This window comes from Platichthys flesus, chromosome 8 (genome assembly GCF_949316205.1).
Source record: "Platichthys flesus chromosome 8, fPlaFle2.1, whole genome shotgun sequence".
NCBI lineage: Eukaryota > Metazoa > Chordata > Actinopteri > Pleuronectiformes > Pleuronectidae > Platichthys > Platichthys flesus.
Window position 1 is genome coordinate 14,604,721 of NC_084952.1, and position 16,267 is coordinate 14,620,987.

Here is a 16,267-nt window from a genome sequence, read left to right on the forward strand (position 1 = left end):
CTCGGGCCCTAATAATCATAATAATAATACTGCCCTCATTTAGTACTGTCATTATAACCAGAACCAGAGCCAACCGGTGTCAGACTCGCTTCCCTTGTACGCATGCGCAGACAGGCTCAGCGCTAACAACAAGCTAGCGGTCTGTGAGCCTCACATGTAACGGAGTCTACGCTGGCATGTACATTCTTCGGTTAAGCTAGTTTCCAATGAACGAAGCCTTACGGACACAACGCGTGTTCTAATCTCCTCTGTGCAGTCTCACCATGGCGGTAAGTCGCCAGGCCTGTTTGCCTGTTTTTTTTTGTTTTGTTTGGGAGTGAGGTTCCTCCCTTCCTCTACCCCACCCTCCTCTCTGGTGTGATGCTAACCGGTTAGCATCTTTACAGGATGCAAGGAAATGGCTCTCAGCTCACTGCGCCGGGTGGTTTTTCTCACCTCTAATCTTGCGTCTGGACGCGTTAACCCTGCGCAGTTTTCACAGAGCATGTTTTCCAAAACGAGCTTCTGTGCTAGTTGACATTAGCGTTTCAACGTTAGCAACGCAAGCGTTCGCCTGCCTAGCAACACAGCAAATGGGGAAAAAAACAAAAAACGTTCCATAGCTAATACCGTGAGCTAAACGCTGAAAACACACACACACACTTGTCTTTCTATCTTACTATGGTTGAGAGGACACTCCTTGACATAGTGCAAGGCAAACATAGCCCCTTGCCCCAACCATAACAACTAAATGCCCAACCCTAAAACCAATTGTTAACCCCAAACAACCCTATACATTTGGGAGCATCACCTAAAAAGTCCTCACAATGATGCATAAACTATAGAAACACAAACACTGATGTGCATCTTTGTACCTATAGTACTGATCCAGCTATTCCCTTATACCCATGTTAGCTAGCTCACATTGTAGTTTAGTGAGTTAACTTTCACTACGCATGAGTTGCTGTCCCGTGTCATAACTTAGTTTTTCTTTTCGCAGAGTAATAAGCAGGAGGTCAGTGACAAAGTCAAGGTGGTGGTGAGATGTCGTCCCTTCAACCAGAAAGAGAAGATGATGTGCCACAAACAGGTCGTCATGGTGGATGAGATCCGTGGGACCATAACTGTCAAGAAGCTGGAGAATCCTCATGAGCCCCCCAAGACCTTCACCTTTGACACTGTGTTTGGCCCGGACAGCAAACAGCTGGATGTCTACAATCTCACAGCCCGCCCCATCATCAACTCAGTGTTAGAGGGTTACAACGGTACATTTAAATAATACATAAACCAATAAGCCATTGTTGTAAAATCAGGACCCTCACAGTAATGATTGTTGGATACTGTTACAGCCCCCGTTCAGACCTGGTAGTAGCAGGTGTCACTAGGGATCCGATCACGAGTGGTCAAGGCTGAACAAGTGTGAACACACTCAAATGTGTCCTGAGATCAGTTCCGTCAGACTACATTGGAAGTTGGTGTGAAAGCAGATGCAGACTCAACTTACACCTCTAAACCGCGACAGTATCCCTATGAATCGTATTTGACTAATCTCAGTCACCATGCGTTGCTTTGTTGATGACACATACATGACATCTGACTCATCTATACAGCCACACTGGGTAAAAAAAACACAAAATGTTGGTCTTGGAACACAAATGGCAGTCATGTTTTTTTATCTATAGAACAGGACGTGAGATCCGATCACATGTGGTCACAGGAGACACATTCGGGGCTGTTTTGGTATGAACAGACCAAATTAAGGCTGTCTGCTTGTGATTGGTTCTCTAGATGGATGTTAATACCAGGTCTCAACAGCATTCATGACCTCCTCTACATTTAATCTCTGTCAGATACTTGCCATTTGTGTTTTTACTGTTAACCCTAATAACTGCTCTTGTTTCCTTTTTAGTCTTTAATTTTCAAATTCCCCACTAGCACAGATGGCGTGACCTTACATTCTGCTGCTCATTTCAGGCACCATTTTTGCATATGGGCAAACTGGCACCGGAAAAACCTTCACCATGGAGGGAGTGAGAGCAGTGCCAGAGCTAAGGGGGATTATCCCAAACTCCTTTGCCCATGTTTTTGGTCACATTGCCAAGGCAGAGGGGGATACCAGGTAAGAGAGGAATCAGTCAGGAAGTAAAACAAAAGTTTGGTCTTCACAAAAGGTTAGCCACTCCCCTAAGTTCAGTTGACAACTATAATAACCCCATTTACACAAATGCCAAATTAATTGAAGGATTTTGTGAAGAGTTAATATTTCTAACATGCACACTCCCTCTAAAGCAACAAGCATGACATTGCTATTGACACACTGCCCTGGTTTTGCACTGTCATACATATTATTGAGCTTAAAGTAAGCATTATCTTTATCGCCACCCGCAAGTATTAACAGCCGTTTCAGAAGCTTTAAAAAAGTGCTTGTAAATCCCACAGAATGGCAGAGTGGATTGTCATATACAATTTAACTCAAGTGGCGGAGCTCCCTAGTTTTCTAAAGATCTAAAATATTTGGAAGAAGCATTTAAGGAACATATTTCCATCTATGATGCTCAAGGAAGTTTAGCTCACCCCTTTGCAAAACAATTTAATTTCTCTTAGATTGAAGCTATTACTCTGACTTGATTGATTATGTGAGATCTTTTTGTTTCTTTATGAAGTCAAGCAATATTATCAGAACAAAATTCCCAATGTTAGCAGAGCTTCTGTCAAAGTCCACAAGTGTTACAAGTGAGAAAATTATTCACGAAGCCTGTTTTACCATTTGCATTTTTCCATTTACCTGACATTTTTGTACGCTTTTTATTCTCAGGTTTTTGGTTCGTGTTTCATATCTGGAGATTTACAACGAGGAAGTGAGGGACTTGCTGGGCAAGGATCAGATGCAGAGGCTTGAGGTAAAAGAAAATGTCTTTTAGGCCACAACATATAGTTCAGTGATTAATACTACAACTGTCTAGGAGGATCTTTCATAAAGGCCACGACAGATAATTTTCAATATGTGACAATTTTTCAAAGTTGGCTGAGTATTTTAAGATGAATGAACTATTTGAGGTTGATGACAGTTTTCCCTGATAAAGGTCTATTTTTTATTTAAAGGTGAAAGAAAGGCCAGATGTTGGCGTGTATATCAAAGACCTATCTGGTTATGTTGTAAACAATGCTGACGACATGGACAGGATCATGACAATGGGACACAAGAACCGTAAGTCAGAAGACAGACGTCATCAAGATGGAAATAGATACCCATAAAATCGAACATGTTATTTTCCACTGAGATATTTACCTGTTTGATATGTAGTACAATCACCCCAACAAGCAGCAGCTTACTTGTAAGAAATGGAAATATAGATGGATAGATAGATAGATAGATAGATAGATAGATTACTTTATTCATCCCCGAAGGGAAATTAAGTCGTCATAGCAGTCAGTATATTTGAATACAATACAATACAATACAATACAATACAATAATATAAAATATAAAATATAAAAAATAAAATATTGCGGTAGAAAGAATAAAAACAGAAACACAAGATAAATGGGTAGATAAGGTGCAGTGGCAGATGATGGTAATAGTACTGATGATATGATGTTATTGTTAGACAGAATATAAAAAATAAAATAGTACAGTATATATAGTATATAATATATATTTATATATGAAAGTAATTATACCAATATAATAGCAGTATATAGTAATAATAGCAGCAACAGTATATATAATTATAATAATAGTAAAATATAATAATAATAACAACATGTACACATGTATAAATATGTGTATATAGACTTAAAGAGGTTTACACAATCGCATTATATACAATATTGAGAGTATTTAGCTGATTGACTTTCATAAATTAAAATTGAAATATTCATTTAAGATAGTGTTGAGCATTTGTTAAGCACTGTGCTTCTGTGTAAAAAATACTTCACATGATGCTAATCAGAAAGGGCATAAAGGGAATTTCACAAGGTGCAAAGATAAAGATTTGAATTTCCTCCTCACATTTTAAAGTTCATCTATGGAGGACCATACATGACTTAAGTATAAATAAATAAATAAATAAATGTATAAATAAATACAGAAATAAATAAATATATAAATAAATACAGAAATAAATAAATGAATATGTTAATACCAAAAGAAATGTCTTAAATATATTTTAACATTTATTTATTCCCTGATACATTTCCTTTTCATTTGCAGTGTCCTTATGCTAATGAGAAAGGCGGGCCTAACCGCAGTCTCATGCAGGATTGGTCACAGGAGTGTAATGATCCAGCCCTACTACTTCTGCCTCTCAATGCTGGTGTCCAGTAGCTGTTTGCAGAGTTGAGCCAGTTCACACTTAAAATGAACTAGTTCAAGTTCACAGGGCTAGTTAAGGTTATTTTTTATTCGGATGATTTAGGTGTCAGTAGTCCTGACTGTGAGCGTCACGTCTCGTGTTGTACTGAGCACAGGGAGCGAGCCGAGAGGAGGAGGAGGAAACAGAAACTCCAGCTCGGTACAAACCACCTGCAGCTTCTGCTCTGATCATGAAGCCGCTGATCTCTGAGCAGATGTGACCAGAGAAACTCTGTGTTTCCACTGTTTCCACTGTTCTACAAAGTCACTGAGCGGCTGCTGCACGGTGAAGAGCTCAAGTCTTCACTGCCCGTGTCTCTGAGCGAGTGTGTGGTGGCGCGCAGGGGCTGTGTGTGTGTGAGTAGCTCAGTTGACCAATCCTGCTTGAGACTGAGGTTAGGTCCGCCTTTCTCATTAGCATAAGGACACTGAAATGTGGACATTTTCCACATTTATTTATTTATTTCCACATTTATTCCAACTTTTATTTTTCGATTTTAGTGTCCTTATGCTAATGAGAAAGGCAGGCCTAACCTCAGTCTCGAGCAGGATTGGTCAACTGAGCTACACAGACACAGCCCCTGCGCTGCTCCACACACTCGCTCAGAGACACGGGCAGTGACTGAGACTTGAGCTCTTCACCGTGAAACAGCCAGTTAGTGACTTTGTAGAACAGGTGAAACACAGAGCTTCTCTGGTCACATCTGCTCAGAGATCAGCGGCTTCATGATCAGAGCAGAGGCTGCAGGTGGTTTGTACCGAGCTGGAGTTTCTGTTTCCTCCTTCTCCTCTCGGCTCGCTCATTGTGCTCAGTACAACACGAGACGTGACGCTCACAGTCAGGACTACTGACACCTAAATCATCCCAATAAAGAACGCTGCAAACAGCTACTGGACACCAGTCAGCATTGAGAGGCAGAAGTAGTAGGGCTGGATCATTACACTCTGGTGACCAATCCTGCATGAGACTGCGGTTAGGCCCGCCTTTCTCATTAGCATAAGGACACTGCAAATGAAAAGGAAATGTATCAGGGAATAAATAAATGTGCAAATATATTTAAGACATTTATTTTGACATTTTTCTTTGTATTAACATATTTATTTATTTATTTCTGTATTTATTTATTTATTTCCCTTTTTATTTATTCATTTATTTCTGTATTTATTTATACATTTATTTATTTATTTATCTTTACTTAAGTTATGTATGGTCCTCCATATTCATCGATAACATGAGAAGTTTGGCATATTAGTTTGAGACATTTGGATGTCACTTTAATGAGTCATGTTGTGACATTTTTCTCTGTTATTTCCCTATGTTCAGGGTCTGTCGGTGCCACAAACATGAATGAACACAGCTCCCGTTCTCATGCTATCTTCACCATCACCATTGAGTGCAGTGAGAAGGGCGTTGATGGAAACCAGCATGTGCGCATGGGAAAACTTCATCTGGTTGACCTTGCAGTATGTATCTGCAGTCAGAAATTTCTCAGAAAAATTAAACTTCGTCCAAGAGAATGCGATCACACTGATTTTATTAATGCTTTATTGCACACAATCCATCCAGCCACAACCAATTAATCAACCACCCCCCTCCCACAGGGTTCCGAGAGACAGGGCAAGACTGGAGCCACTGGTCAGCGTTTAAAGGAAGCAACAAAGATCAATCTATCCCTCTCCACACTGGGTAACGTTATCTCTGCCCTGGTGGATGGCAAGAGCACACACGTTCCTTACAGGAACTCCAAACTGACCCGTTTACTGCAGGATTCGCTCGGAGGAAACTCAAAGACCATGATGGTACGATGAACGTTTCAAAACAAGCATTGGCCAATTCGAAGCATTTTGCCATACTTGATGCTGACATTACAATTTTTGCCTCACAATTTAAATCTCATACATTTCCTTACCAGTGTGCAAATATAGGCCCTGCAGACTATAATTACGATGAGACCATCAGTACCCTGCGCTATGCCAATAGGGCTAAAAACATCAAGAACAAAGCCAGGATCAATGAAGATCCAAAGGATGCCCTGCTACGCCAGTTTCAGAAGGAGATTGAGGAGCTGAAGAAGAAACTAGAGGAAGGTAATTATGCTGTTTTTTGCTGAAGAATATATGCTTTTTAAAATACTCTGGGTTTCTTCTTTGAGGGAAAAATAGATACTATAAGGGAGACATTTAAATTTTAGATTTTAGAATGATGATATCCCCCAGAGATGGTCTAATATCAATATCAACATTAAAAAAATTAACTATCAGCTAGCACGCAAATACCATACACCATATACCAATCTGATACCATGTCTTGTACATGTTATTTGATTCACCCAAGGTGAAGAAGAAGTGATTTCCACTAGTGTGGTGTTAGCCAGAGCAAGCTAAAATGCCCCAGATTTGGCAACATTTCAAGCTGGAACAGCTATTTAAAGGAATTCATTGTTGTGTATTCCTGGATTTATTTAGATGTGTTCTTTCTCAGTAATGACTGTCAAAGTAGATAACATAAGGAAGACTGTACAACATTGACAGCAGCCATCACCTTCATACAGGCTCAGTACCATATAGCTGTTAAAATATGGTATTTAAGTGGTGTATTTAGATGCAGCTGGTGAGCTGCCTCAGACAGTGTGTTAACACACCTGCAAATGTAACTTTGGTTTGTTTAGAAGCTGATGTGGTTCTCACTCTTTCAATCCTCTACAAACGGCACACTGTCCGTCATTGGGTTGTAGCGTTGCAGTTCACATTTGTTTATTTCATTCCGCTCTCTACTGACACATTGGTGATTGATGACTGATATTTCTGTTAAGCATACATTTAAAAACACTATTTTATTTTAGACTGCAAGAACGGAAAAATAAATGTGATTTCATTAGCACTTTTAAGACTGCAACTTAAATTGCTGTTGTTGTGTGATTGTAGGTGAAGAGATCTCTGGTTCTGAGGGGAGTGGATCAGATGAGATGGACGAAGGTGATGATGAAGGAGGAGAGGCAGGAGTAGGATGCAGGAGAAGACGAGGTAAGAATATGTGATAAATGCACATGAATATACATGTGTGGCGCATAAACTGTCATCTTATCGCCACCTGGTGTAAGTGGAAGAGTCATGGGCTTAACTAAAAAGTAGAACACACAAATTAAAATACAATTTTCTCAAAGATGGTTTCTGTCATTTGTTGATGTACTAAATAGAGACATGTCTTTCAACTTAATATCCAGTCTATGGTGCAGTATGACAGCAAATGACAAAAAATCTGGATATACATCTGCAGGTAGTGACGTGTACATGTAGTTTCATCCCTTATTAGAATGATAAGTTATATGAGTCAGATGTAAGGTTGTGAGATAGTAATGAAGCTGAAGTTAGTTTCAGATCAGTGGTTATTTTAGAAACTCAGGGTCATCATTCACAATCGCAACACCTTTTTCATTTAGGAGTTCCCCTACTGTCTTTCATCCTTTACACCTTTCTCTGTTTGAGAACAGATGACGTTAGGTTGCAATGATGATGCCTTTATTTCCTGTGAGACCATGTTCCAGGATGGTTCATACTGGTCTCTCTCTTTATTTGTCATCAATTTATTTCCGTGTTTGTGGCTTTTTATGTGGAACAGTTTCCTATCTGTTTATATTCTGTAAATAGTTGGCGTAGAATGAAAGTTTATCGTTGAGAGCGACTTGACGGATGTGTACTGATCAATGCAGTTCTTTCTCTGTAGGATATGTAGTTTTTTTTAGGGGGATTCCCTGTTTTTCTGGGTTTCTTATTTGTAATATTTCCTTAAGTAGTGGGCTTAGGGATCTGAGTCCGGTGTGAGCTCAGATCCCTGAGTTCACTACGGACAGTTTTTTGGCACAATAAGCTATTTCTGCACCATCAGTTTCAGCTTACACCTCTTCCAGACTATATTTTCTGCAGCCCCTGTACCTTGAAGATGCAGTTCCCCCACACAACACTTCAGGTTAAATGGGTTTTATTAAATGTCCTCATCTCGGTTCACTGTCACTGTTAGGCATTTCATAATATTTGGGATTTTTGAGTTTGATCTCACTTTGTGTCTTTCCTTTTTCACATGCAGTGTTCCACTTTATAGAGCCATACAACTTTCAAGATTACTCTGTAATGTGTTGCCCTTTGTGTGTCTCTCTCTCTCTCCTTCTGGTGCAAATGCCGCCTGTCTGACTTGCTATATACTTCTTAAATCAAGAAGAAAGAGGTTGGTGTGAGAACCTAAAAGGTCCTACTGTCTCTGCTCTCATAAACGAATGTGCCATGCATAGCTATTTCACTTAATCTGATTGAGCCGACCACAGACTGTTGTTAGCATCTTTCTGTCGATCGCTATAAGACTGTCACTGCCATGGGACTCATGTTGTACATCTTCATAACCATCATATTGTTTTAAATATTCTTGTAAGTTCCCTTCATTATGACATTTTCCTTAGAGGTTCAATGTGTAAAATTTAGTGATACCTAGAGGTTGTTTTTTTTATTTTGCAGCTGAATACCCCTCACCTCACCCTCCCCTTCCAAACATGAAAGAGAACCTGTGGTAGCCTTCAGTTGTTCTAAAAACTCAAAGTGTTTAGTGTGTCCAATCTGGACACTGTAAAAAGGTAGAGAGGACCTGCTCCCGATGTGAATATAAAGTATTTAAATTTAAAGGGCCCATTCTAGGGTAATGAAAACAACAATTCGTACAATTTAGATGAATCACACTAGTGAAAACATCACTAGGATTATATGATATCACATTTCTGACAATAGATCCCCTTCACCTAAATCTTACACACTGGACCTTTAAACTAACCAGCAAGTCATAAATATATGTAGGTGGCTTTCACTGACTCCCTGTTAGAACCAGGCTTCCCTTAAGAAACTCAAAATTCGACTTCTATTGTGCGACTCACTGAACTAAACTCTAAAAATTACTAATACCACAGCTTAAAACAAATGAACATGCTTTTAAACCAGTCTAGCTTAATTGCGGAAAGTGCTTGGCATGAGAAAATGTAGATTAAACAAAATTAGTAAATGACACTGTGGTTCCCCTGTGTGTCTCTCTGAAGGCAGGAAGAAGGTTTCTCCGGACAAGATGGTGGAGATGCAGGCAAAGATCGATGAGGAAAGAAAAGCTCTTGAGGCCAAGCTGGACATGGAGGAGGAGGAGAGAAACAAGGCAAGAGCAGAGCTGGAGAAGAGGGAGAAGGACCTGCTTAAAGCCCAGTGAGTCATTTCAAGGAAAAATATATATATGAGTATTTGATTGAAAACCTTGAATATTTTCTTTCACTGTTAGCAGACCTTGCAATAAATGAATGATTATTTCAAGTACTTTATTCATCAAGGATACAGTACCTTTCATACCTGATTTACCTCGAACCCTTAGGCAGGAGCATCACCTTCTGCTGGAGAAACTGTCAGCTCTAGAGAAGAAAGTGATTGTGGGTGGGGTGGACCTCTTGGCCAAGGCCGAAGAGCAAGAAAAGCTCTTGCAGGAGTCCAACAATGAACTTGAAGAACGTCGCAGGAGGGCGGAGCAGCTGCGGAGGGAGCTGGAAGAGAAAGAAGTAAGGACAGATAACAGTTGGTATCGTTGTAGGCTACTGGATTATTATCACAATACCCTGCTGTTTAGAAGGCATCGACAAATGGTGCAGTCAAACTGCTGTACCCCAAACCCTATGAGTCGTTTCGCAAATGCATGGCAGCCTGTATGTGTAGCCCTCTTCTTCTTCTCTGTGCAGGCTAAATGAGCATGACGCACGTTTTTAGCTTTTATAATGACAAGAAGCAGAGAGGCATAGCTGCTAATACAATTGCTCTTGCCAACCGTCCACTGTTTACAAACGAAGCCCATGCAAAGTTTAATATGGTTTTATTTAATTTAAAAACAGTCAGTTCATGTTCAGATCAAAAATATAAAATGTAAAAAAACAGGCCCGGGCCGAATTTGATTTAGATATTACATTTTTCAGATTCTTGCAATCCGGAAGTCAATCCGAAGTCATATCTTTCTGTTCTAGTGCTTCACTAATTAATATTTATATTGATCATTCGTGTCTGTTTTTGGCCTGACACAACACAAATCTGTGCATTATTTACTTGAATTAGCTTTTATTAGTGTTTGTATGGGCCCTAATAAAATTCCCTTGTGCAGTTAAAACATGAAAATCATGAAAATGACCTCAGAAACCAAAGTAGTTTGATTTACAGCATCATTTTGCTTTGTGGTACTTTCTCCCTGTCCTCATCTACATGTAAAGTTAATGTTTAGAGAAAAGCCAAAGAGGCATGTCCCTTCAGTTTGAAATAAGCCTGACGTCAGGATATGAAAAATACTTCCTATATATTTGTATATGTATCTATATAGGTTTCTTGTAGCCATGACCACAGACCATAGCTTGCTTTCTGGAGTTTCCTTCTGAATAATTATTGCTCCCTCTCCCTCTTAAAACAGCAAGAACGCCTCGACATAGAAGAGAAATACACAAGTTTACAGGAGGAGGCTCAAGGAAAGACCAAGAAACTGAAGAAAGTATGGACCATGCTGATGGCTGCTAAATCCGAAGTAAGTATTACAGAAAAGCACCTGTCAGGGCTTGGTGTTGTGATAACTGGTGACAATAATTTGCTCCATAGGATCATTTTCATCAAGAATTTGACATACTTATTTCCCAGTCAAAATTCAATAAGAGAATTTGTTTTTCTGTATTTAAACTGATAATTTTCTAAACTCAATCCATATCATTTGTCTGTTAGATGGCAGATCTACAACAAGAAAATCACAGAGAGATCGAAGGCCTCCTGGAGAACATCCGCCAGCTTAGCAGAGAGCTCCGGCTCGAGATGCTCATTATAGACAACTTTATTCCCCAGGAATACCAGGTGTGTGTGTGTGAAAGATAATTTTTAGTGTGAACCACTCTTACTATATAACATGAACATGCAGCCAGTGTGGCCCGGGCACAGGTGTCCACATTGCAGAAGCACCTTTTTTCCTGCAGGTGCTGCTATTGCAGCTCTGCAGCAGGTGGTGCTTTGCATCAGTGGTAATTTCCTGTTTGTTTTTATATCTTCTCATGTTCCCCTGTGTAGGAGATGATAGAGAATTACGTGCACTGGAATGAAGACATTGGAGAGTGGCAGCTGGTGAGCTCCCTATGCATAACTTGTGTGCACACTGCAGACTTTGATTTAAAAATATGTAGGCCCTGAGTCCAGGATGACTTGTCTTATTGTCTTATTTTGTGTTTTTGTGATGTCGTTCAGAAATGTGTGGCATTCACTGGCAACAATATGAGAAAACAGACTCCTGCTCCAGACAAAAAAGAAAAAGATGTGAGTACAAGAGGATACATATTGTGTAATGGCTGATATTTTTTCTCTTTGTGCAGTGCATTGTTCACTTCTCTCTTCTTCTGTCTGTTTCTTCTGCAGCCGTTTGAGGTGGATTTGTCCCACGTGTATTTGGCTTACACAGAGGAGAGCATGCGGCAGTCACTGATGAAACTAGAGAGGCCCAGAACCTCCAAAAGTAGCAAGAGTGGTCGACCAAAGACAGGACGAAAGTAATTTACTTTGTATTAAGTGACCCATGTTGTTTCTCAGGGTACAGTGACTGCACCATAGAGAGTTTATAAGATGGATTTCGCATCTCCACTTCCTCCCACTATCCCAAAATTTTGCCAAAATATCCGGGATAAGAACGCTGCCATCTTGCGCAAGGAGCATAATTTGAAACGATCGCTGGTCAGTCTCAGCTGTCAATCATGACGTCTCAAATAATTTAATAAAACTAAACATACAGAAAAAAATTTGCTTGAACATACATCTGTGTAATAAGCACTTCCTGAACTGATAGAAACTTTTTTTATAAATGTGGCTTGTACTTGCCACATTGCACCGTCTTTATCCCACACATTAACATGAAGGCAGTCGTTTTGCCCAATTAACATACAGTCTTTGTTCTGTATTCATCTAAATTGTCTACGTTAACTTGCTTATACCTTTCCAAACTGTGGCTTTAGTGCGTCTCAACCCACCACCTGTAGTCCAAACAATCAGCTTTTTCACATAAGATCTTGCAACATGACGACACTTAGAGTTATAGCTTGTAAATGGGGCTTTCCTGAAAAGTATTCTGGGGTAACTCAAAGGTCAGTCTTTGCCCAGTGTAAGTTCTAGGCCCTTTACCATTTTAATGTGATTTAACAGTTTTTCATGCGTACTTCCGTTAGATTACATAAAATAGTCCTATGAGTAAACCGTAGAGTATTGTTGTCGATGTTTGGCCTGACCTAAACCCACACTTTCTCTCTATAGCATAAGGATATCAAGCTTAAGCAGGATGCAATCTGCTGTTATCTTAATATTCTGTCATTCTGAGAAATGACAGGGCTGAAAACTTTCGGAGGTTTGTGATAACTCTTATCTTGCTCTCATCTCCCCACAGGAAAAGATCTGCAAAGCCAGACGCCCTGCTCGAATCCCTTCTGCAGTAAAGAGGCAGAGGAAGGTCACACATCTCTGCAACTTTCATCTTACTCTATCAAGATGTCATTAGTCTAAAGAAGTTGAACATAATTTTAAAAGATTATCTGAATAGACTGCATAGCTGTGAAGATTTAAGTTGTTGTTGTTAGTCGTTCGATTTGTTGTTGGAGGTGCATTAACTATAGAGTTAAGTACTAGTTATTTATATTATAATGTAAGACTTCTTTGAGGATACCCAACATTTCAGTTCTCTGTTTGAAATGAAGCTAATTTATCTAAGCCACACTATCTTCAAGGGGGAAATCCTCTGTAAACATATTTCACTCAATAGTTCAATGTTGTTTAAAAGTAACCAACAATCTGAAAGCAGCTACAGATTTCTCGGAATGCTGGAAATATATATCGTGCACATAGCTACTGCATTTATAACCTTGAAAATGTGTACTCGGCAGCACTGTGTGATGAACACAACAGATTAAGTCTTAACCTCTGTTATACTGATTTCCTGTTTTGTGTCAAACTGATCGATAACACATGGCCTATAACTGAATTCATAGAGAGTTGCATTTGCGCTTAAACTAAAGCAAATGATTCTTCTTTGAGCACAGGCTGTAGCTTTAGTCCATTAACATGGAGAGAAACATAGGGAACACTAATGTTTGGGATCAACAAGAGCAGACTATAATTTCACGTAGTTTACTGAAAGATGTGCTTTATACTGTAAGAAGCATAAGGGAGTGCTTGGCTGCCTGCTTTCGTGCCATTTCCCAATCTAAGCTAGTCACAATTTAAATTTTCTAATGTCACCCCGCTCTGTGTTTTATTGAGTTAAACCATGAATGCTGTATGCCTTAGTATACTCCTTTTATGTTATGTTCTTTACTTTATGCAAACTGACTTTTATTTTGTACCATAAGTTATGCCAGATGTTTACACCCACCAAACCCCTTGATATTTTATTGATTAAATTATTTTACATGTTGGATCTCACACTCTTGTTGACTCTTTCTTTTTCCTGATTGTTTCAGGCTCCTTGAAATCTTTCATTGTCACAATATCATAAAAATATTTACACGTTTAAGATTTAAAATAATGAAGTCTCATTCATATTCAAGTAGAAAATCTTAAATGTATCAGCATTTTCTTTAAAGCCCCCGAAACTGTTTAATTCCACAATAACAATTACACCTTTATTCATTAACAATAAATTGCGGAATCAAGCAAGTCATTGGTGCTTAAGCTAAAGTCGAATGCTGTCCAGGTTTAAATGTGACAGAGTGAAGAGATATTCCATCTTTTAGAAATAGAATAGGTCACCGAAATGCTTGAATCTATATTTTGGGTAAATAGAAATAGAGGCTCTGTTTTTTTTTTCGTACTTATATGTGCTGCTGTTTATATGTGCGGGTTTTTTTTTAAGAATAATACTAATAAGCCTGGATCTCTGTGTCCTCTAAGGTAGATACGGCCGTGTATGCAGTATAAACATGCATAGCCGTAGCTACAGTTGTGTACACCGAGGTTCTGATATCTGTATTATAAGAAGAAAAAAAAGAAGGTGATTTAACATCATAAAAATAACTTGTACAACTCCAAAGTCCTAACCCAGGGTTAGGGTTAGGGCTGAGGAGTGTAAGACAGCTCAATAGTTTAACGATAGATCAATAATACCATGTTTTAGTGTGTATTTGCGTGTAGTATTGATTTGAAACCTCAGATACTTTGTATCTCTGGAGATATTGTATCACTGTGGCATCTTCCTGATTAATTAAAGGATGTATAAGTGGTGGAAAAAAATCGAAACCTCAACAACAAACTGCTGCTATATAATAATTTATTGACATAAAAACACAGGATGTGTAAAAAATAAATTAAATTTTATAATAAATAAGAAATAACTTATGCATATTACATGTGTCACAAAATATGGTCAAAGCAAAGACTTCACGTTTTCACTTCTGTTTCATTTTGGAGCAAATCTTGATTTTCTCCACCAATATGTATAGACGCGTTTGATGGGTCGTTACCCCGGTACAGGTGACATTCTGAAAAAAAAAAGATTTTTAGGAACATAAATGATGGAGAGCATTTGACATTTTTGACATGATTTGGTTTGGGAAACTTTCGAAAAAGGTGATTCAATCACATGCAAGCTCCTCTTTACCTCTACTTTTTTGTTGTACACTTCCACTAAACCGGTGAGTTTTGCCATGACGTCTAAACTCGTGGACTCCAGAGATTTCTCGGTCAAGCAGAAAAACTCTGTCTGTGTAGAGAAGCGCACAGTTAGTAACAGCATCTTGCATCTACTAAGATGGATGCTTTTTACAATTAACTCAATACTTATAATCAAAAGGGTTTCCAACATACCCAACAGTCTATGGAATTTGGCTTTGGAAACTTCACAGATGTTTTTTTCAGCTCGGATGACTTAAATGACAAATTATTTAAAAAAAATTAGTACACAATTGAACAAACAACCAGTCGTGACTTTCATAGTTTACTCACCATGTTCGTCATAAGTTTGTTTGCCTCATCTTGGATTTGTTCCAGCAATTGTTCTGGAGTGAAGCCTGTATGGTTCTGCGGAGCTGCTGAGGAGACGGTCATCATCATCATCATCATCATCATCATCGTGAAGCTTTGAATGCTGAAGTTCTTCATGTCTTTGAAATTGTTTGTGGGCTTGCACTGACAGGTTGAGCAGGAAAGCTGAGTAACTTTCAAACTCTTACTACTGATGCTACTTATATTTTCACCACGCCGACACTGTGATCTATATCACACGTCAGAGGTGGAAGACACCAAATAAGGATGACGATGATATGTATCTGTGTTACTATCAAGTGTTCCACTAGTTGCTTATGTTATCTCCCACCAAGCAGTTTCCAGGTAATTCCAGGCTGGTCATCGCTGTGGGTTAACATATAATGAAGTTGCTTCTTATGTGGAAAGATGTGGTAAAATCTAAATGCCGAACATGATATCGTATCAAATGACGAAATACCCTGATTTCACATAGCAATAACTATGACCGCCAAAGTAAACTAACTGTTTCATGATGGCCGCATGCTCACAGTTGGATATAATTTAATGGAGCCTTTCCACAGCAGACATTATGAGTTTTCAGAATAACCAACGAGGAACTGAGGAAATGAATGATGATCCAACATCGTTCCATTTAAGTGACAGTGAACTGCAGCCATTGTTAGGCTAACCAATATCATTAGTAACACCTACAGTATCATGGCAAAATGATCACGGTGTGTGGGCACATGGGAAACCATTTTGAGTCAAGTTGTATTACTTTATCCCACCCACTAGGAGGAGGAAAATGTGAACGGGGTAAACAATTCTTGACTTATAGTTGGATTCTAAATGATAAGACCAACCGCGAGGGGTATTAGGCTGCCACATGCAACTTCACCATCA

General features: G+C 39.1%; 1 protein-coding gene across 1 annotated transcript; it reads left to right on the forward strand.

Moving 5' to 3' along the window:
• The first annotated feature begins 111 nt into the window (after window positions 1–111).
• kif3a (kinesin family member 3A) lies at window positions 112–13,825 on the forward strand. The gene is made up of 17 exons (XM_062394061.1): window positions 112–269; window positions 980–1,244; window positions 1,954–2,098; window positions 2,795–2,879; window positions 3,082–3,187; window positions 5,658–5,797; window positions 5,936–6,133; window positions 6,247–6,421; window positions 7,259–7,357; window positions 9,409–9,565; window positions 9,729–9,909; window positions 10,800–10,910; window positions 11,102–11,227; window positions 11,438–11,491; window positions 11,612–11,680; window positions 11,780–11,910; window positions 12,795–13,825. The coding sequence occupies exons 1-17, from the start codon at window positions 264–266 to the stop codon at window positions 12,841–12,843; spliced, it is 2,097 nt and encodes a 698-aa protein (XP_062250045.1). The 5' UTR covers window positions 112–263; the 3' UTR covers window positions 12,844–13,825.
• Window positions 13,826–16,267: the final 2,442 nt, after the last annotated feature.